Source organism: Pseudorca crassidens, chromosome 3 (genome assembly GCF_039906515.1).
Source record: "Pseudorca crassidens isolate mPseCra1 chromosome 3, mPseCra1.hap1, whole genome shotgun sequence".
In the NCBI taxonomy this organism is placed as follows: domain Eukaryota; kingdom Metazoa; phylum Chordata; class Mammalia; order Artiodactyla; family Delphinidae; genus Pseudorca; species Pseudorca crassidens.
Window position 1 is genome coordinate 98,124,200 of NC_090298.1, and position 21,179 is coordinate 98,145,378.

Consider the following 21,179-nt stretch of genomic DNA (forward strand, 5'->3'; position numbering starts at 1 on the left):
AACTTTTTAGCTTGCTTTGTTGGTCTTGCCTAAGTTCTGTACCTCTCCTGATTGCTGTCTGTTCAGGCCTTTAGTCTCCTATCTTCTGCTCTTTCTTTATAAGCCTTCCCATTCTGCCATTTACTGATTGGCACTATGAACCTTGAACTTCCATATTGCCTTTTTGTATTTTCTTCTGTTTCTGTTTATTTTTAATCTCATTGCTACTGCTTGTGTGTATTTAAATGTACTAGAGAGAAACTAAGAGAGGGAAGGAGGGGAGGAAAAGGTCAGAGGGAGATAGAGGGAAAAAGAGGGAGAAAAATGAAGGAGGAAGAGGCGGGAGAGGCATAAGGCTGGGGAAAGGAAGGAGAAACAGAGGGTTTGGAAAGGTAAGAAGAAGGAGGGGCCCTAGGAATGGGGTAGCGGTGAGAGGTAGGAGAGGTGGAAATGGAGGGTGGGTTGGAGAACGTGAGAAGCAGAGAATTATAGGAGAAAGCAGAGGGAGAGAAGCCCAGAGTAGATGGAAAGGGGAGAAAAGTAGGGGAGTATACACAGAGGGGGAGGGGAAGGGAGGGAGGTGTTAAAACAGAGGAGGGAATCTGAAGGAGAGAGCTACCAAGACAAAGAAAGCTGTTCTCCCTTTTCTTCCCCTTTGCTATTGTTCTTAAATCAAGTAGATACGTTTGTTTTAAAAAGTGACTACTACGGAATATTTTAATTTTTTTCTTTAACTTACTGGGTTACTTGATAGAAACCTACTTACTGATTGTTCTCTTTTAATCAGATATGTTTGAATAAGTGTCTGTTAGAGGATATTGCAACTATTTTTTTTTTTTTTAAATTTCCTGGGTTATCCAGTAGAAAGGTAGTCTTAGTTAATAGGGTTTCAGCCTTTGAGCTCTTGATGCTTGTGGGGTTTATTAACATATATGTAATTGTTTTGTTATTATTTTGTGGGGTGGCAAGACAGTAAATTCACTGAAAGTCAAAAATGACTAATGAAGGAGGTGGCTAAAAAATCATGAATTTTTCTATTGCACTTGACTGCTTTTGTCATATGTTAGGCAAGGAAAGAGTAAGTGTACTGGTTACTTTAGCTTATTAGTGACAAGTGCATGTACCTTTACAGGAAGTAAAAATGAAGCATTGTGAAATAATTCAAATAAACATCCACTGAATAAATCAGAAAATTTTAATAGAAGAAGTCAGGTTTTTTCCTTGTTTATTAACTGAGCAAGTATGGTATGATTTCAGTTTTTGTTCTTTAGATGTACGAAGAATCTTAGACTACTGAAACAGGAACTACTGAGTTCCAGGCAGAAAAGAATAGGTTAGCAAGCATTTGCTGTGATGAAATCAAATACCCAACTCAGTTGTAATGGCTTTGACTAAATACACTACATAAATGTATATTGACATTTTCTTCATTGATACCTTAGTTGTGTGCATTTAAATAATTATAGAAACATTGTAGAATGTGATACTGTGGGAAATTTATACTTTTGCCTCTAAAATCTTTTTATTCCTTAGGGCTTCTGTATGTAATGTACTGTTGACTTGCTGCAAAGATAACATATGTCGTCTTTGGGTAGAGACATTTTTACCAAATGATTGTTTGCTCTATGGAGGTGACTGCAGCCATTGGACTGAACCAATTAATTTAACAAATAACTTCAAGAGAAATGCTTCCAGTAAAGAACGAGTTCAGAATGCTTTAGATGTGAGTGTTTTTGTTAGATGTTATTTCCTACAAGTTTTAAAATCTTTCGTACATGGCCTTTTTTGTAACATTCATCTTAATTAATATTCAAAGTCATGGATAGTTATGAAAAAACATATATGTCTTAGGAAAACAGTTCTGAGAAGATTTTCGGGTGTTTTTGGGTTCAACAAGTTTTCTTAAGGATTTTGCCTAGCATAAAACTGCCTATAATTACAAAGTTAACCTTAGGTTAACTGATGATAACAAAAGGATGATTATACTTGACTTAGCTAAAATAACGTAAATTAAGATCTGAGAATGCAAAGATTTGACTGTAAAAATAATTTATTATTTTTCTTTCTTTAGAGCTTGGGGTGTTCGTCCTGTCATAATTACAGGAATGATTAGAGTAGTTTATCAGATTCTGTTCTACATTTGTTATCTTCCAAATCTCCAAGAACTTGAATTATTTACCTTACTAATTACTATAGTATGGAAAGTAAAAGCCAGTTTTTGGTGTTGGGGGTAATTCAACATAGACTAGTTAACACAGATTCTTCTTATTATTTTCTTAATATTGAAAACAAGAAAGTGACCTAAAAATGATTTATCTTTGAATGTTTTGTATGAATATGGAACCACTATTTCTCAAATTTAGATAGTATTCTAGTGACACAGAATATCATTAAGTATATATTGTGTAGAGACTCAACCACTGATAGAATGGTTATGTGTAGTAATAGTTGAAAGAAGTCCTTGACTAGGAATCTGAAGACCTTTGTTTCACTTTTAGATGACCTTGTGTTCTCTATAAACTATTTTATCATATGAAAGATGAGAATAACAATATTTGCATTGTCTGCTTTATGGGTCAAATGAGATGATCTCTGTGAAAGTGCTTTGCAAACTATGAAATATCATCCTAATGTATCATGGTAGTTTTATTCAGTGCTTTGTGGTCATAGGAAGTAAACTGAGGATACGAAGAGAACAGAATACATAGGGACATCATTTTCCACACACACATTGTAAACTTTTTTAAGTTTAGGAAATTAATTCTCAGAAAATATTAAATAAAAATTTAAAGTATTGTGTGATGGTTAAAAGAAGAGTCAAGCAGTTTAAGTTCCAGGCTTATTCCAGGTTTCAATTTTGCTGTACAAAAGTACTGCAAGAGGGCTTCCCTGGTGGCGCAGTGGTTGAGAGTCCGCCTGCCGATGCAGGGGACACGGGTTCGTGCCCCAGTCCGGGAAGATCCCACATGCTGCGGAGTGGCTGGGCCCGTGAGCCATGGCCGCTGAGCCTGCGCTTCCAGAGCCTGTGCTCCGCAACGGGAGAGGCCACAACAGTGAGAGGCCCGCGTACCGCAAAAAAAATAAATAAATAAAAAAACAAAAAAAAAATACTGCAAGATATTTGTACATATAAACTTATCTGAAATAGGATATATGTACTATCTAACAATCATTATGTAACCTATACATATATGCTTATGACAATACAGGCATTAGTTTTACTTTGTTTTGCATTGTTTGACTTTGTTTTTATTCTCACAGGTAAATCTGAAACATTTTCGTAGAGGTCGGAGGAGATCACTTGCACTTGTAGCACATACTGGATACCTGCCACATCAGCAAGATCCTCATCACGTTCACAGGAACACTCCACTGCATGCCAATGCACTTTGCCACTTTCATATTGCAGCCAGCATCAACCCAGCCACGGGTAATAAAGCACTGTTCAGAAAATGTTTTTCAAATTGAGTAGATTGATTTTTATAACCAATAAGTTATACTTTTACTTTTTTAATAAGTAAAAAATTGTAGGTGACTTTCTTAGCTAACTTTTCATTTTAGCCAGCTCACTGATTATAGAAAAAGAAGTTTTTATTTACTTGTTTGCTTCTTAAGTCTGTGATTTGGTCCGTAATTTTAGATCTTGATAAGTCATTGAGATTCTGTATTTGATATCTGAGATTTGAGCTAATACATAACAAAGAGGTTAACACCTCAGAGTAGTATTTTATAATTATTGTATAGTTGTTCAAACGAAACCAATGTGTTTCGTACTTGATCTTTGGAGCCATTTCAGAAATAGGGCAGAAGTATGTAGAAATTATAACTGGAAGAATTAAGAAACTTATCACTGTAGTCAAATAGGTACTATGAAACAGACTGAAAGATCTAGAATACCTGGGTTTATCTATGAATTTGAAGACTGAAGTGTTTATCATTTTAGTAAATATTTTCTGTGAGTTTAAAAACCAAGTGGTCACAGTTGGGGGCATTTAAAGTGGAACCTTAGAATATTACTGGGAAAAAAGTTAAAAATAATATTTGCACATGATAAATGCCATCTGTACAGGAAGTGTAAAGTAAAATCCTCCTTTTACCTCTATTCCACCCTAGTCTTCCTTCCCAGAAGATAACCACTGTTGATGAGTTTTTATGTATTTTGAGATATTCTTAAACATAAATTAAGCATAACCTATTTCCATATAACACACTGGATTGCATTCTTCAAGAAACATAGCAATAAATACAGTCCATTAGTTACTTGAATCAAAGTGAGAAGTACTTTGATAAGTTAAAAAGTGCTGAGATACCTGTGGTAGGAATAAAGAGTATTTGCTGATTTTTAAAATTTTATATGGTTAACTACAGTCCCAGCTCTAAAAGAATCCAAAATCCATGAGCCATGAAAATGTAAATGGGAGAATATTGAATTATTTTTATTAAAAAATTGTTTTATTACCTTATCAAAAAATGTACATTGTCAGCACTTATAGTATCCAGAGGCAACTCTAGGTCACTGGAATAATTTTGAAAGTCTTTGCTGAGTAAAGGACAATATTTTGAGAATAAAGAAAGCTTGAATTCTCACTTTAATGGAAAAGGCTGAGGTATTATGAAAAAAATAAACCCTAAGTTCCTGTGTAACATCTCCCTGACTACCTTCCAATAAGGAAAACTCTAAAACCTTTCTTTAGATTGTGGGTCCCTAAGAAAAATTCATATATGTAGGGCAAATCAAAGCAAAATAATAATATTAGGAGCTATATTAGATCTTGTGAAAACTCCTTTCCCTAAATTAGGTCTGTTAGAATGACTTTCCTGCAAGGCCCAACTCAGATATGGCTTCACTTATTTGTCCATCAATGGAAAATGATACAGGAGAGGAGTTCATAATAGCGTGTTCTCTTAGTTCTAGTTCTTACACGCTTTCCATGAAGATTTCTCATAAAAAATGACTTTATCAGATTCTTTGGGTGAGGTCAGGAGGCAAAGGAAATGTGAGTCTTTTCAGCCAGAATGCTTCTGCTAAAAGTCAGCATAAGCCCCTAATTGTGTGTACTTTACAGCTAGGCCTGTGATCTACTTTAGGCATTGCTTATCTCTTCTGAGTTGATTGTAAGTTGAAAATCAGAAAATGCTACCCATTTAGTTTTCTTGGGGACACTCTTTCAAACCCTAACACTATTGTGTATCTACCTAGGAACAGTGGGATTGGCAGTTCAGCCCCTCAAGCGTTTTATTGGGTGTTTAGTCTGTGCCAGTATAGGAACTGGAGATAGTGGTAGGAGCTGGAGGTACAGTAGTGATCAAAACAGTGTGATCCTTGCTCTTAGGAAGCATATAACTAGGTAGGAGATAGGTAAATATTAATCAAATAATTATACTAATGAATATATAATAATAAACAGAGCGCTTGGATTAGATAATATCCATCAACTCTTAGAACCCAACGCCAATAAGAAGGGACAGAAAAAAGATTCTTTTTTTTAACATCTTTATTGGAGTATAATTGCTTTTCAATGGTATGTTAGTTTCTGCTTTATAACAAAGTGAATCAGCTATACATATACATATGTCCCTGTATCTCCTCTCTCTTGCGTCTCCCTCCCTCCCACCAGGAAAAAGATTCTTCTATCCTTTCTTTTACCATTCATGCCCTATAATACTGTTCCTATGGGTATCCATCAATAGACGGTATTTGAACAAATACTTAAAATTGTTTATATTTCCTTTTAAAAAAAATCAGTAGATTTGCTCTGGAGAAAATTATTTACCTTCGCTGAATCCATTCCAGCCTATAATGTTCAGCAGACACCAGCATGATCTAGATTTGGATTTTATTTAATAATGATAGACAAATTTTTCTTTACCTCTATTAAGTTAGGATTGTCATTTTTCACAATTTACTCTGAATTTGTACTTCAGTATACTTAGCAATGATTTCAAAAGTAATACCAAGGAACAATTTTTTGTAGCTGAGTTGGCTTGTCTTGAATGCTTTTCTTGAATATAAGGAAACCTCAGTTTCATACTTTCTAACTTCAATCTTGATGCTAATAAATAAGCAGTATCTATCTTAGAATTAGATAGGTAGGTCATGAAAAAAGTTAATATGAGGATCTGTTAAGTAAAAGAAAGTTGTTGCTGTTGAGATAAACATATCACTGGTTCCTTTGACAACTTAATGATGGCATTTTTAATGGTAGATCAGGTTAAAATATATTTCTAACCAAAGTTTCTATACAAATTAAGAAGACTACCCTATTAACATGTCTGCAAATTATAGACATATTTCTTAATGAGAATATTTTTTAAAATTATAGAAAAAAATGTATATGTATGTATATATAAATAAGTTACGGTATATAATGTAGAATTTTATTTCCTTTACAGTAAGTGTTTTAAATTTACCATGTAAGTCTGTTTTCATGAATAATAATTGTGTGAACCATTATACTGTGAGTCTTATTTATAGGTTAAATAAAATGTATGGCAGAGGTTTAAAGATAAATGTAACAGTAAATAATAAAAATAAGAGACATGGATGTTTTATATGCTAGCATAATAGAAATTTTAATATTTTTTTGTTGTTGTTCTTTATAGACATTCCACTTCTTCCTTCTATTACGTCTCTGAGTCTAAGTGAAAATGAAGAGAAGAGTGGACCTTTTGTGGTACACTGGCTAAACAATAAAGAACTGCATTTTTCTTTGTCCATGGAAGTCTTTTTACAACAACTTAGAAAAAGTTTTGAGCAACCATCTTCTGAGATGAGTGTAGAAGACTCTAATCAGGCAGATGTAAAATCTGATGAAGGTAAAGCTTTAAGGATAAAAATTATAAAGTTTTATTTAAAATAGCAAAGATTTTTATATTATGGTAACACCAGCTACTGTTAGAAATAACCTTCAAATTGCAGTGGCTTAATACAAATTTGGACTAGCTCATTTAATAATCCAATGTAGATGTTCCTGTTCCAGGTGGCTTCTTTCCTGATGATGATGTAGGGACTTAGACTTCTCCATACTTATGCTTCTGTCAGCCACTAGGGTCTTGCTACTTAGAGGACTATCTGCAGACTAGCAGCATTGTCATTATTAGGAATGTACAATCTCAGGCTCCACCTGGAGCTACAAGAATCTGTAATTTAATGAAATTCCCAGATGAGTTATATGTATATTAAAGTTTGAGAAGCAGTACACTAGGGCCTTAAGGTTTGCATTCAGCCTCAGTCAAGTAGAGAGAGAAATCAAAAATGTTTTTGTTATTTGTTTTAATTACAAGATTGCACGTTCCCCTTTAAAAAAAATTTAAATTAAACAATACAGGCGTGTATAAAGTTTCCATATTGTTAAGTTTGATAAGTGTCCTTCCAGATTTATTCTTTTCTATGCTCACACAAATATATGCATAAAGGTAGTTTTTTTAAGAGTTGTACTATGGGAGTTCATTTTTCAATGAAAATAGTGTGCTGCAGCTTGCTTTTTAAATTCAGTAACAGGCACTTTTCTTTCTTATTTTTAACAGCTCCTGAGTCAAGAGACTCAAGAGAAAACTTAAGCATTTTTTCTGATGATAGCCATTTAAATTGATTTAAATTGTTTTTCACTATATACTGATAATGGTAGAGTAACACATCTCTTCATCTTTGTGTGAATTTTTCTGTAAGGTAGATTCCTAGATGGGGAATTAGCATAGTGTATAAGCATTTTTAAATTTCAATAAGTTCTGTCAGATTACCCTCTAGTAATGTTTTACCAGTATATGTTCCCTCTAAGTATATGCAGATATCCTTTTTTCACATCCTTGCCAACACTGGATCTTTTTATTTTTTGGCTGTTGATATGGACAAAATGGTGTCTTGTTTTACTTTGAATTTTCTTGAGTTAAATTGAGCAGAATTATGTTAACCCTTCTGTGGTTTGCCTCTTCGTGCCTTTTGCCTAATTTTCTGTTGAGTTATTTTTCTTTTTCTTAATGATTTTATGTCTTGACTAATTTTTAAAATCTGGTAAACAAGCTAACATTTTTTGATAGTCTCTTAAGAAAGGCTTTGTATTCCTAACCAGGAATAGGGGCTTGGATGTAGAGGTCAGAATATACATATTTATTTGTATTAATAAGTTGGCATGTGTTGAAGGAAATCTGGAAATTAGGCACTATAAAATGTATTTCTTTAAAATAGTTTCTTTAAGGTGTCATATCAGTTATAAATGCTTACACCTAGAGGATGGCTAGTGTGGTTGACTTAGGTTTTATGAATCTGACATTATGAAGAAAGTACAAATTACATTCCAATACTATATTTTAAAAATTCAGCCTAATTTCAACTCCCTCATGTTAACATGAGCAAAACTAGGGTCCAGAGAAGTACTGTGTCTTACTTCTAAGTAGTTACTTGTGGTACATCTGGGTTTGGAAACCAGTTTACCTACTTTCCAGTCTAGTATTAGTCCTTCTACTAATAATCCACTGAATCAGCCTTATAGGCCTTCTGAGTACTGAGTTAACTCCGTGGCCTTATATTCCTGGAGCAAAGTTATTTTTTAAAGGGAACCCCATTTCTTGTTTATATGAAAACTTGTTTTTCATTTTGAATGCACTTGTAAAGATATTTCTTAATTTTTAGTAGTAGCTTGATTGTATTTACTTGGTTCATGAACCCTTTTGCTTATAGAGATCGATGACGGTGTTGATGATCTGAAAATAAATCTTGAAAAGAAGGAATTGGGCAGTGATAAATTGGTACCAAATTCAAGTTCTGTACCATTACCATCAGCTGCCATTGATCATCAGATTGAAGTACTTCTGTCTGAATGGAGTAAAAATGCAGACATGCTATTCAGTATTCATCCCATGGATGGTTCTTTGCTGGTTTGGCATGTGGATTGGCTGGATGAATACCAGCCTGGTATGTTTCGTCAAGTACAGGTATTATTTTTATGATCTCTGGAGAGCTACTTGTTAAATGTGGGTACTGTTTTGTAAAACCTCTTTATATAATTTCATGAATTCTAATGCTACTTTCTTTCTTCTAGGTGTCCTTTGTTTCCAGAATTCCTGTAGCTTTCCCCACAGGTGATGCAAACTCTCTCTGTAAAAGCATAGTGATGTATGCCTGTACCAAGAATGTTGACTTGGCTATTCAGCAAGGGAAACAAAAAACTTCCAGCCTGACACGTTCCACATCAATGCTTATATCTTCTGGTCACAGTAAATCAACTAATAGTTTAAAATTAAGCATTTTTACCCCTAATGTTATGATGATTTCAAAGCATGCTGATGGCTCCCTGAATCAATGGCTTGTCAGTTTTGCCGAGGAATCTGCCTTTTCTACAGTTCTCAGTATTTCCCACAAATCCAGATATTGTGGTCATCGCTTTCATCTTAATGATTTAGCTTGTCACTCAGTATTACCATTATTGCTGACAACGTCACACCATAACGCATTAAGGACACCAGATGTTGATAACCAAAAGGAACCTTATGGTGCTGTGAATATTGAAGAATGTTCTTTGGCACAACAGAATAAAAGCACTATTGACATGGCCTTTCAGGATCCCAATGCAGTTTACAGTGAGCTTATTCTTTGGAGAGTTGATCCAGTTGGGCCATTGTCTTTTTCTGGAGGTGTTTCTGAGCTTGCCCGGATTAATTCTCTTCATGTTTCTGCATTTTCCAATGTGGCATGGCTGCCCACTCTTATACCCAGTTATTGTCTAGGTAAGAATTCTGATTTTTATTTAAGAACTTGAGATTTTCTGACATTATTGCTTAAGGGTTAAATTTCAAATGTTTTTAAAATACATCTAGGTGCATACTGCAACTCTCCTAGTGCATGCTTTGTAGCAAGTGATGGACAATATCTGAGATTATATGAAGCAGTTATTGATGCCAAGAAACTTCTATATGAGCTTTCCAATCCTGACATTTCTGTAAGTAAATGGCTTTTGAAGCTAAGAATGTAATATGTTTTTAGATACTTTATACTTATTGGGCATGTTCTAGAATTGTGACATATAATTTGTAATAAAGTGTATATATTTTTTAGTAATTTTTTTCACATTTTACTCTTACAGTGATTCTAACCTCCTTTAAAAAGAAACCATATCTTTCATTCATTCCAAAAGTAGAGTCTAGTGTCCTACAATATGTGTTTCTGTTGTACTTTTTTTTTTTTTTTTTTGTGGTACGCGAACCTCTCACTGCTGTGGCCTTCCCCGCTGTGGAGCACAGGCTCCAGACATGCAGGACCAGCGGCCATGGCCCATGGGCCCAGCCGCTCCGCGGCATGCGGGATCCTCCCAGACCGGGGCATGAACCCGCTTCCCCTGCATCGGCAGGTGGACTCCCAACCACGTGCCACCAGGGAAGCAAGCCCACTGTTGTACTTCTTTGCTCAGAGATAAATGGGGACTACTGACAGTGTATGGAATTATGTTGGTTCATCTGCAGGTTTTTTTCTAGGCAAGGGAAGCTGAAATAACAGGAGTGGAATTTTAATCTTAACCAAGAGGAAAGAGCTTTCAGCTTGGTTGCACTACAGGCAGGAGTTTTTTCAACACCATTGCAAACAAAGCTTTTGTCTTATGACAGAGGGCACTTGTTCCTGTGCCCAACTAATAGCAACCCACCATCTGCATTGTCTCAGCACCTCCAAAAGCCAGTATTTCCATTCTTTTGGTTTTTGTGTTTTTAAATATGCCCTGAGGTAACTTTCAGCCATACTGAGCTTCCTGTTTAAGAGAGTCAAACTGTCCTCTCAACCATCAATTAATGTCTTTGTTAATGCTCTGGTTACAGAATTGCATAGGTGTCAGTGGTCTGCTCCCATCTTGATTTTTCCCTGTTATTTTTATTGCATGGTTTTACAGAATACAAAGTTTTTCAAAACATATATAGTGTTAAATTAGAAACGTATATTTCTCGAGGGCCTTCTATTTTTCAGGAATTGTTTTAAGTGCTGGAAATTTAGATGTGAGCAAAACAGACAAAAATCTAAGCTTACATTCTAGTGAAAGAATATAGAAAAAAGGTAAAAATATATTAATAAATACTTTGGAGAGAAACAATGTTGCAGAAGTAGTATGGAGTGCCAAGTAAAGTGCTGGTCGGGGAAAACCTCACAGAAGTGGTGCCATTTGAGTAAAGACCTGAAGGAGATAAAAGAGCTACCTATATCGATATGTAGAGGGAAGAGTATTTCAGGAAGAGCCAGTGTAAAGATCCTGAGGCCAGAGCATGTTTGGTATGTAAGGAACATCAAGGAGGCCATTGTGGCTGGTGCAGAATAAGTGAGGTGGAGAGTAGTCAAAAATAAAATCAGAACGTGAGCCTGGCCAGATTGTATTGAGAGTAACTTTGACTTTTACTCTGAATGACATAATAACTAGTGAAGAGAATGACAGTGATATGGTCTGACTTAGGCTTTAAAAGGATCACTCTGGTTGTTATATAGATTAGACATGGGAAGCAGAAGTGTTATCAGAGAGAACAATTCAGGAAGCTATTACAGTAGTCTAGGAAAGAATCAAAGGGGTTTAGAGTGGTAGGAAATGGTGGTGATAAAGATGCTAAGAATTGGTCAAATCTGGATGTGTTTTGAACATTGAATAGTAAGGATTGGACTGGATATGGGGTTTGTGTGACAAAAAGAAGATGACTCCCAAAGTTTGCCTTGAGATGAGAAGTATAAATAGCAGTTTTGGGGTTTTTTTTTTTTTGGCCACGCTGCCTGCCATGTGAGATCTTAGTTCCCTGACCAGGGATTGAAGCTGTGTTCCCTGCATTGGAAGTGTGGAGTCTTAACCAGTGGACTGCCAGGGAAGTCCCTAAACAGCAGATTTTGAGGAGCAGGGCGATTCAAGAGCCGGGCTTTAGACATGTTAATTTTGAAATGCCTGTTTGATATCCAAGAGATCTAGTAAGCTAGTCTCTGGAGTTTTGAGGGAGACCTGGTCTGAAGATAGAAAATAAGTAGTTGTCAGAATATAAAGTTGTGGAGCTGAGTGAGATCACTGAGGGAGAGACTATAGCTGGAAAGTAGAAATGATAGGAGGATTGAACCCTGGGGCATTCCATTGCTAAAAGTGAGGTGAGCGTGGTGTATAATGGAAGCCAAAATGAAGAAAATTATTTCCAGGAGGAAGGAGTAATCAACAGAATCAAATGCTGCTGATGGATCCAGTATGATGAACATTGAATTTAACAACGTGTGCTTGACTAGAGCAGTCAGGAGATAAGTGGCTCAAGAAATCAGCATATGTAAATAGTATGTTAACTTGTTTCTTTAGCTTTCTTTGTCAAAATTAATGCTTAAAAAACCTTGATTCTTAGAACATTTCCATGAGATTGAAGTCAGTCTTTCACACTTATAAATATAAAATACTTTTTTTCCCCTTAACAATTACCAAGCATTGCTTTTGGTTTTCTCTGCACCAGCTGAGCTGTAACTTTCTTCATTCCTGTGTAATTGCTTTGTAAAACAGTAAAATGTTTATAATGAAAAGGACTTGTGAATTTATTTAGTCTCACCTGAACTTATTTATTATTTGTCTGTTATGCCTGAAATTTTATGTCATTTGTTACTATTTTTTTAATTGTTTAATAAAGGAGATATCCATTTTTTCAAAAACAGAAATATGTTGGTGAAGTGTTTAACATCGTAAGTCAACAGTCAACAGCCAGGCCAGGATGCATTATTGCATTAGATCCCATTACCAAACTTGTAAGTATTATTTTTCTGGCCACTTAGCATTCGGTAAATAATATGTATATCAACTTACATTGGTATTTATTTACATTCAGCAAGGCAGAAAAACCCAACTGCTTCATGTTTTTCAAGAAGACTTCATTTTGAATAACCTTGAGAAGAAAAGACTAGGAAAAGACAGAATATTATCTGATGCAGGTAAAGAAGAATTTTTCATGAAATAAGAAATAAAATGTAGAGTATGTTAGGCAAAGATAAATTGATATAATATTTACATAATATATAAAGTTATCTCAGCTTTCCATGTTAGTAGTGAAATACACCATTTATACCAACAGGCAGCTCACCTAATGAATTTTCGGAAAAATTCTACCTAATTGTGATAGAGTGCACCCAAGACAACCGTTCATTGTTACACATGTGGAATTTGCATTTGAAGTCCATTCCTGTCTCATTGGGTGAGTTTTTTTTTTTTTTAAACTTTAAGTAGGCTTAGGTTAACAAATTATATATGGTTAGATAGTTCAGTGGATATTTTTTAAAGCTGTTTTTATTGAGAGAGGATAATTATAGTTTATTAATTAAGAAAAAAACAATTTTCTGATTTTCTTGCCGTAAAGAATCATATTAATATGTTAACTTTTTTGTCTTTTATAAGGTGGTTTTAGATTATAAAATGTAGCAATTGTAATGTTTATAGGGTTTCTCTCCCAGTTTTTGGTTCTTTTTTTATGTTTTATAGATGAAAAAGTAGATACAAAAATATCTGAAGCAGTTTGGCAGCCAGAAGAACATTATTCTTCTTCTCCAGAGAAGATCTTATCCCCTTTCTCACAGAAGTATCAGGCTTGCAGAGCAAATCTCCAGAGTACCAGCAAGTTGACTCTGTCTTCAGAAATGGTTTATAGCCAAGAGTTGCATTTGCCAGAAGGAGTTGAGATAATAAGTGTTAAGCCATCAGCAGGTTTGTAAATTTTGTAAAAGGAGACTAATCAAACTTCATAATGCATGAGTATTTACTGTGTATTTAAAAATAGGTGCAACTCCCAGTTTTAAAATCTACACAGAAACAGAAATAGAAAGAATATCTTTAAGTACCCTAAATTAAAAATTTAAATTTCTCATTACGTTTTCAGATGACTCTGGCATTTGTCAGCCAGTTGTGGTCTTAAATATTGATTTCCAAAACAAATTTTTATTATCCTTTTGTGAAGACAAAGCGAAAGTTTCCAGGGCAGAGATAATAATGGGGTGGCACCTTATTTGCCAGCTTTGATAATGCTGGTATTGGCTGCCTGGAGCTCTGTGCTGTGAAGGATTCTAAGTGTGTAGTTCCTGATATATATATTTGTCATCCTTATCCTTAGGGCAGTGGTTCTCAAAATGTGGTCCCCAGACCAAAAGCATCAGCATTGTTTGGGAAGTTGTTAGAAATAATAATTCTTGGGTCACACCCTAGACTTACTAAATCACCAGCTGTGAGGTGGGACCCAGCAGTCTTGTTTTGACAAGCCTTCCAGGTGATTCCAGTGTACAAAAAAGATCAAAGTATCAAGGGTATCATGAAAACCAAGACAAAAATCCATCTTTTTATCACCTAGTTCTTTCATTTTCATAGTCACAGTGTGGGTTTTTGGTCTTCTTTACTTGTCTATCACTTTCGACTAATTACTTTGAATGCTTTTCAGTTTGCCACATTATCAGGTACTTAATCTTTTCTAATTGGTGAAGTTAGCAGGAGTATTAACAGTGTCCTGATAACTTTTACATTCTGGGTTTTTTTTGTATATTTTAATAAAAGAGGCATCAATGCAAGGCAAGTTAAAGTTTGAAATAGAATGACTTTTGTATTGGCACAGTTTTAAGAGCTGTTATCCTTAGCCAGAGCAGTATAATCTTCACTACTGAATTCTATTAAAAAAACTATATGGCAGATCTAAGAGAAACTGAAGATGTTTCTAAAAATAATCCTTGGCGCAAGTTGAGTTTGAAAGAAAAGAGAAGTCCTAGGGCAAAGGAAAAAATTTGTTTTGTTTGGCAAAAACAGTAGCATGTGATAACAGCTTTTTTTCCTAGTCTTGAGAATTTTTTTTTTTAACCAAGACTTTTGGGAAGGGTAAGCTCTTTATTCTCTGTTCAGTTCAGAGAAACTAATAGACAGTGTTAATTGTGTCCTTATGCAGTACTGCTAAGTCCTTGAGGACTTAAAGAAAAACTTATGTTGAAATATGCTTTTAAAATATAATAAATGTTCTGTGTAACATTTCTGTATTACGATTAGCAGTTTATGTTTAATAGTCTAGGATAGGGATTGGCAAACTATGGGTCACCTACCTTTTTGTAAGTAAGTTTGATTGGAACGTAGCCACACCTATTTGTTTACTTTTGTGTATGGCTGCTTTGTTCTACACTGGTGGAGTTGAGTAGCTGCAATCGGGACTCTGTGGCTAGCAAAGCCTAGTTGTTACTCTTTGGCCCTTTAAGAAAAAGTTTGTCAACCCCGATTTAGGAAATTAAGAGTATGTAATTACATTAAGCCCAAGCAAACGTATGTCCCACTTAGGAATCTTCTCAGCGTCATTTATATGAAATACACTTCAATCATGGAGGACTCTTTTAGTACTTAGGTAAGCATGAGCCGTTCACAAAATTGTATTAAAAAATATTATAGAGAAGTAGCCAGGGAATATTGACAAATTTTAAAAAACGTATTGATATCTTTAAAGTGAGATTTATAATAATATATAATGCTAACAAAGAGTTGTGAAAAGAATGCTGGATTGAAAACCAGGACTAGAATTTAGGTTTTCTAATTCTGCCTTAGTCTAGCTATTTGATTTAGGCATAAGATACTTACACATTTAGTCAAGAGTCCTTACTTATAAATTATTACGGAGTTCTCTTTCAGCTCTAGGTTTTGGTAATAATGTCCTTTTTATGTACCTTTTTGACGTCATTAAAAGCATCTTACTGATCTTGCTGATCCTTAAGCTAAATATTGATTGTCATGTTGTTAACACTAGTTCATGCAAAAGACTAAAACCTTTAGTACAAGAAAACAGATTTATTTAACCAAATTTCACATTTTGTTACTGGATTATTTTTGTTTTAGGACATCTGAGTTCTTCTTCCATATATCCCATATGCAGTGCTCCTTATTTATTGGCAACTTCATGCTCAGATGAGAAAGTAAGATTCTGGAGATGTAGAGTAACAGCTGAAGAATCTGCCACTTCAAAGAATGGAGAAATGGATCTTATATACATTTGGGAAGAATGGCCGTTACTTATTGAAGATGGACTGCAGAACAATAGTAGTATAACTGTACCTGGTAGGCCTATAGAAGTCAGCTGTGCACACACAAATCGTTTAGCAGTAGCATATAAGCAGCCTACGTCTAATAGTAGATGTTCTCAGGACTTTGTGATGCATGTAAGTATTTTTGAATGTGAGTCTACAGGAGGTTCATGCTGGGTCCTTGAACAGACAGTTCATTTAGATGAGTTAAATACAGTGTTGGATTCTGGCATTAGTATTGATAGCAATTTAGTGGCCTATAATAAACAAGAGGTATATTTATCCAGTAAAGAGAGTGTCACATCAAACACAAAGCATTTAGTTCACTTAGATTGGATGTCTAGAGAAGATGGTTCTCATATTCTTACTGTAGGAATTGGATCAAAACTTTTTATGTATGGACCCCTGGCTGGCAAGGTACAAGAACAGACGGGTAAGGAAAGCCTGGCATTTCCTCTCTGGGAAGGTACTAAAGTTGTGCCTCTTTCTAAATTTGTACTGTTACGAAGTGTGGACTTGGTTTCTTCTGTAGAAGGCTCTCCACCTTTTCCTGTTTCTTTATCATGGGTCCGGGATGGCATCCTGGTGGTAGGAATGGATTGTGAAATGCATGTATATTCCCAATGGCAGCCATCTTCTAAACAAGAACCGGTTACAACAGATTCATACAATGGGAGCACTCCATCTATAATAAGTTTAATAAAACAGAGTAACTCATCAAGTTCTGGATTACATCCTCCAAAGAAAACCCTGACTCGATCCATGACCAGTCTTGCACAGAAAATTTGTGGAAAGAAAACTGCGCTTGATCCTTCTGTGGGTATGGAAGATTCAGGTCTTTTTGAAGCAGCTCATGTTCTTTCCCCAACTTTACCTCAGTACCATCCTTTGCAGCTTTTGGAACTCATGGATCTTGGCAAAGTTCGGAGAGCAAAGGCCATCTTGTCACATCTTGTCAAGTGCATTGCTGGGGAAGTTGTGGCTCTGAATGAAGCTGAATCTAATCATGAACGCCGCTTTAGGTCTCTCACCATCAGTGCTAGTGGAAGCACTACTCGAGACCCCCAGGCATTCAATAAGAGTGAAAATACAGATTACACAGAAATCGATTCTGTCCCTCCACTTCCTTTATATGCCTTACTTGCAGCAGATGATGATAGCTATTACTCATCCTTGGAGAAATCTAGTAATCAGAGTACCTTAAATAACTCAAACCAGTTGTCAAAAGAAAGTTATGATGAGCTTTTTCAGATGTCAGCTTTAATGACTGATAGTCATGTGTTAAAGACAGAAGAAGAAAATACAAAGCCCAGGGTTATTGACCTTTCACAATACAGTCCAACTTACTTTGGTCCTGAGCACGCTCAGGTTCTTTCTGGCCACTTACTTCATTCTAGTTTACCAGGACTCAGCCGGATGGAGCAGATGTCTTTGATGGCTTTAGCAGATACAATTGCAACTACCAGCACTGATATTGGAGAAAGCAGAGACAGAAGCCAAGGTAAAATTAAATTGGGTATAGGATTAGAGGAAAAATTGATGGTAATATTTTTACTTATTTTTTTCACAGAAAATAATCTTAAATAATTTCTGTAAAAATGACAGCCATGAAGGTTTTTAAAATCATCATTGTTGCCTTCATAGTATTTTTAACTTGAATATATATTATTTATCCCATAAATCATAGTACTCTGAGAAAGTACCCAAAGATTCATTATGCCAAGTCATTTTTACCTGTCTACTTAATAATGTTAAGAATCCAACTAATTGCTTTTGAGTTTAGCAAAAGTTAACATTCTTAATAAATAATTACTTTAGAAACCCCAAAATAAAAGGTGCTTTCTCCTTTATTTGTTTTTCACATTGTAATAATTCACTGTTAATTTGGGTTTTTTAATATTGAGGTTTTAAAAAAATTAACATTAAGGTATACTCCTTCCTAGAGTAGCAGCAAGCAAGCCTAATAAAATTAGGTCTTTTCCTCACCCAAAGAGCATTTTTTGTTTTTAACCTCCTGAGTTATGAATAAATTTGTAGAATTCCCATCAGATTTCAAATAAGATCTGATTAACAGTCTAGCCTTGTGCACCAGATATGTCAGTAGGATGCGCCCCTTAAAAGGAAAATGTGGGGTAAATTTAAGAAAAAAGAATAACAATAATAAAAATAAAAACTTTAAGAAAAAATAAGTTGGTCATGAATTGCGACATGAAATATTATTAGTAGATATTATGTTTTGATGTGACTGTATTACAAGTGTTTTATGTTTTTATTCATTTAAAGTAAAAATCAGGCCCCCTTACCATATAGCCATTTCTTCCAGTGTTAGCAGTTATTGGAATGGGTATGTGACTTGAATCAGTATGGATAATATTACAGGGAAGGTTAAACTATTTTAAAATTGAGTCACATTTAAATTAAAATATTCATGTCAGAGGAGATTATTATTAAAAATATGTCAGAGATCCTGAGTCAATTCATTCTCTTTATTATTTTTTCAATTATTTAACGATACAACTTTTTTCTGTAATGTATAATTATATAGGAAAAAGAAAATACTAGATAATATTTAGACTGAAAACTTTTGTCAGTTTCACACAATGTTTTGTCCCTGTATTTGGTGCTGTGACATACCCTGCTTGCCAGAATTATTAGCATTTACTTGTGTTTTGCTAATGAAATGGGTTTTTACAAGTAAAAATACCTTTTTTTTTCTTTTTTATAGGTGGAGAAACTCTTGATGAATGTGGCTTAAAATTTCTTTTGGCTGTTCGACTTCATACTTTTCTTACAACTTCTCTTCCAGCTTATCGAGCTCAACTCCTTCACCAAGGTGATTTTGGCAATAATCTAGTAAAAGGAAGTAAGACGAGTAGAAGAGAGGCTTAAGAACATTTAAGTTTGTTTTTGCCCAGATATGATAATGCCAGCAAATTTGACACATTCTGAATTGCCTTAATTTATTTTAAAAATGTTTGCTTTCATCTCATCCTCTTTGCATAAAAATACTGGAGAGGGCTCCCCTGGTGGCGCAGTGGTTGAGAGTCCGCCTGCTGATGCAGGGGACACGGGTTCGTGCCCTGGTCTGGGAAGATCCCACATGCTGCGGAGTGGCTGGGCCCGTGAGCCATGGCCGCTGAGCCTGCGCATCCGGAGCCTGTGCTCCGCAGCGGGAGAGGCCACAGCAGTGAGAGGACTGCGTACCACAAAAAAAAAAAAAAAAAAAACTGAACGATAAACCCCACATGTGTGGACCAGTAGGTTGAGAGACTTGCTAATGTAAATGATGCTTTATAAATATAAAAGTATCTTATTAATATAGTGATTATGGGGTAATAAAAGTTATTATGTGCTAGGTACTATCCCAGATGCTTTAACTATATTATTTCTTTTAATCCTCACAACAATGTAATGAGGTAGATGCCATGATTATTCACATTTTGTAAATAAGAAAATTGAGGAATCAAGAGGTTAAGTAGCTTGCCCAAAGTTATATAGTTAGTTAAGGTGGAGCTAGAATTTAATTTATGCATTCTGATTCCAGAGTTTTTGCAGTCTTAAGTTCTGTTCACCAGCTGTAGTGTCTCCTTGGTGCTTTTTTGATTCCATGGAATTAAATCCACACAACAAATGTTGACCAAAGGATGTCAGACATACTAGAGAATAGAAAGACTCAGCACAGTGGCATTTGCCCATAAGCGTTTTTCCTTATCTTTTTAAAAAACTATATTTTAATTATAGAAAATATATGCTCATTGTAGAAAATATTGATGTGATGATTGAGTTACTTGGAGAAGCAAGAAAAAAGACCCATATTCCCTCCAACCCCAAACAGTTATAACTCTGGGAGTCTTATATAAACTTTTAGGCATTTTTATTGCAACTATGGAACACACATTTCTGATCATCATTATATAATCATATTTATTTTCTTATAAACATTATTTTTGATGTTTCTTCAGGCCTGTCTAGTAGTCATTTTGCCTGGGCCTTTCATTCAGTAGCAGAAGAAGAACTGCTGAACATGTTGCCAGCAATGCAGAAAGATGATCCCACATGGTCTGAACTTAGAGCTATGGGTGTGGGGTGGTGGGTCCGGAATACCCGCATCTTACGCAAATGCATAGAAAAGGTGAGTGTTTTATTTTGGTGTAAAAATGAATTAATATATATTGCATGTTTATTTACATGATATTCCATATTTCCTCTCCTGTTACTCTTTTTTTTTAGCAGTAAAATGCTTTTAAATAGTCTTTATATTTCAAAATAGCATAATTTTTAACAATTTATATTCTAATTCTTAAATTGCTAGTTGATATATTAGCATTTTTTATTGATATACACAAAATAATATATATACACATTTAGGAAAATAAAACAGTACAGAAGAGCTTGCAATGACAAGTGTAGTCCTGTTTCCATCTCTGTAATCTTGGAGCCCACCACCATGATTACTTTTGTAATTATAAAATAAATTAATAAATTTACATATACATGCGTGTGTTCATACACATATTTTTTAGTTTATTGAACATTTAAGTAGAGAATGTATGACAGTCTCGTATATGAAGGAAAGTATTTGTTTATTTAATTAAAAACTGTTACCGTGAAATTTTGACCAATATTTTCTAATTATAGGTAGCCAAAGCAGCCTTTTATAAAAAGAATGATCCTTTAGATGCTGCCATTTTTTACCTTGCAATGAAAAAGAAAGCTGTGATTTGGGGATTATATAGGTAGGTGAAAAAACTGCTTCAAAATGAAAAACTTTCCATAGAGTATGAAGTAAAGATTTCTTGTTCTTTTTAGTGTGATTCATGTGGATTCTTAGTTATTTTTGTATTTAAGAGATTTCATGTGAAAGAAGCCCAGGTTACAGAGCAGAAGAATCTTGATGAGGTCACATTAGCGTTTTTTAGGTTTATCAGTCCAGAAAAACATTTTTTTTTTGCTTATTTTAAGAACTTCTCATGATGCTCCTGTAGAACAAAAACTAAACCAGAAACTTTATCTGGAATGGGGAAGAAGATGAATTGGTGGAGCTTTGAAGATACATCTACCCTCTGCCCTATCAAGGATCTCTTGGACCAGGCTATTCTTCCAAACCACCCTCTTCCTAAGGGCCCTTGACCCCATTCTTGAGCTAGAGTCATTTAGAATTTTTCTCTTTCACTTGTTCTCAGCTAGACTT

At 34.9% G+C, this 21,179-nt stretch overlaps 1 protein-coding gene across 5 annotated transcripts in view; it reads left to right on the plus strand.

Annotated features, from left to right (window-relative positions):
* Window positions 1-21,179, plus strand: part of DMXL1 (Dmx like 1) — a 262,636-nt gene that overhangs the window by 41,504 nt on the left and 199,953 nt on the right. For all 5 annotated transcript variants that reach the window (XM_067731511.1, XM_067731506.1, XM_067731507.1 and 2 more), the window contains exons 8-21: window positions 1,513-1,702; window positions 3,241-3,409; window positions 6,583-6,795; window positions 8,657-8,910; window positions 9,018-9,702; window positions 9,793-9,914; window positions 12,617-12,706; window positions 12,787-12,889; window positions 13,030-13,149; window positions 13,434-13,655; window positions 15,804-17,489; window positions 18,714-18,821; window positions 19,951-20,120; window positions 20,627-20,724. In XM_067731511.1, coding sequence (XP_067587612.1) covers window positions 1,513-1,702; window positions 3,241-3,409; window positions 6,583-6,795; window positions 8,657-8,910; window positions 9,018-9,702; window positions 9,793-9,914; window positions 12,617-12,706; window positions 12,787-12,889; window positions 13,030-13,149; window positions 13,434-13,655; window positions 15,804-17,489; window positions 18,714-18,821; window positions 19,951-20,120; window positions 20,627-20,724 — 4,230 coding nt within the window. The remainder of the gene's footprint in view (window positions 1-1,512; window positions 1,703-3,240; window positions 3,410-6,582; window positions 6,796-8,656; window positions 8,911-9,017; window positions 9,703-9,792; window positions 9,915-12,616; window positions 12,707-12,786; window positions 12,890-13,029; window positions 13,150-13,433; window positions 13,656-15,803; window positions 17,490-18,713; window positions 18,822-19,950; window positions 20,121-20,626; window positions 20,725-21,179) is intronic.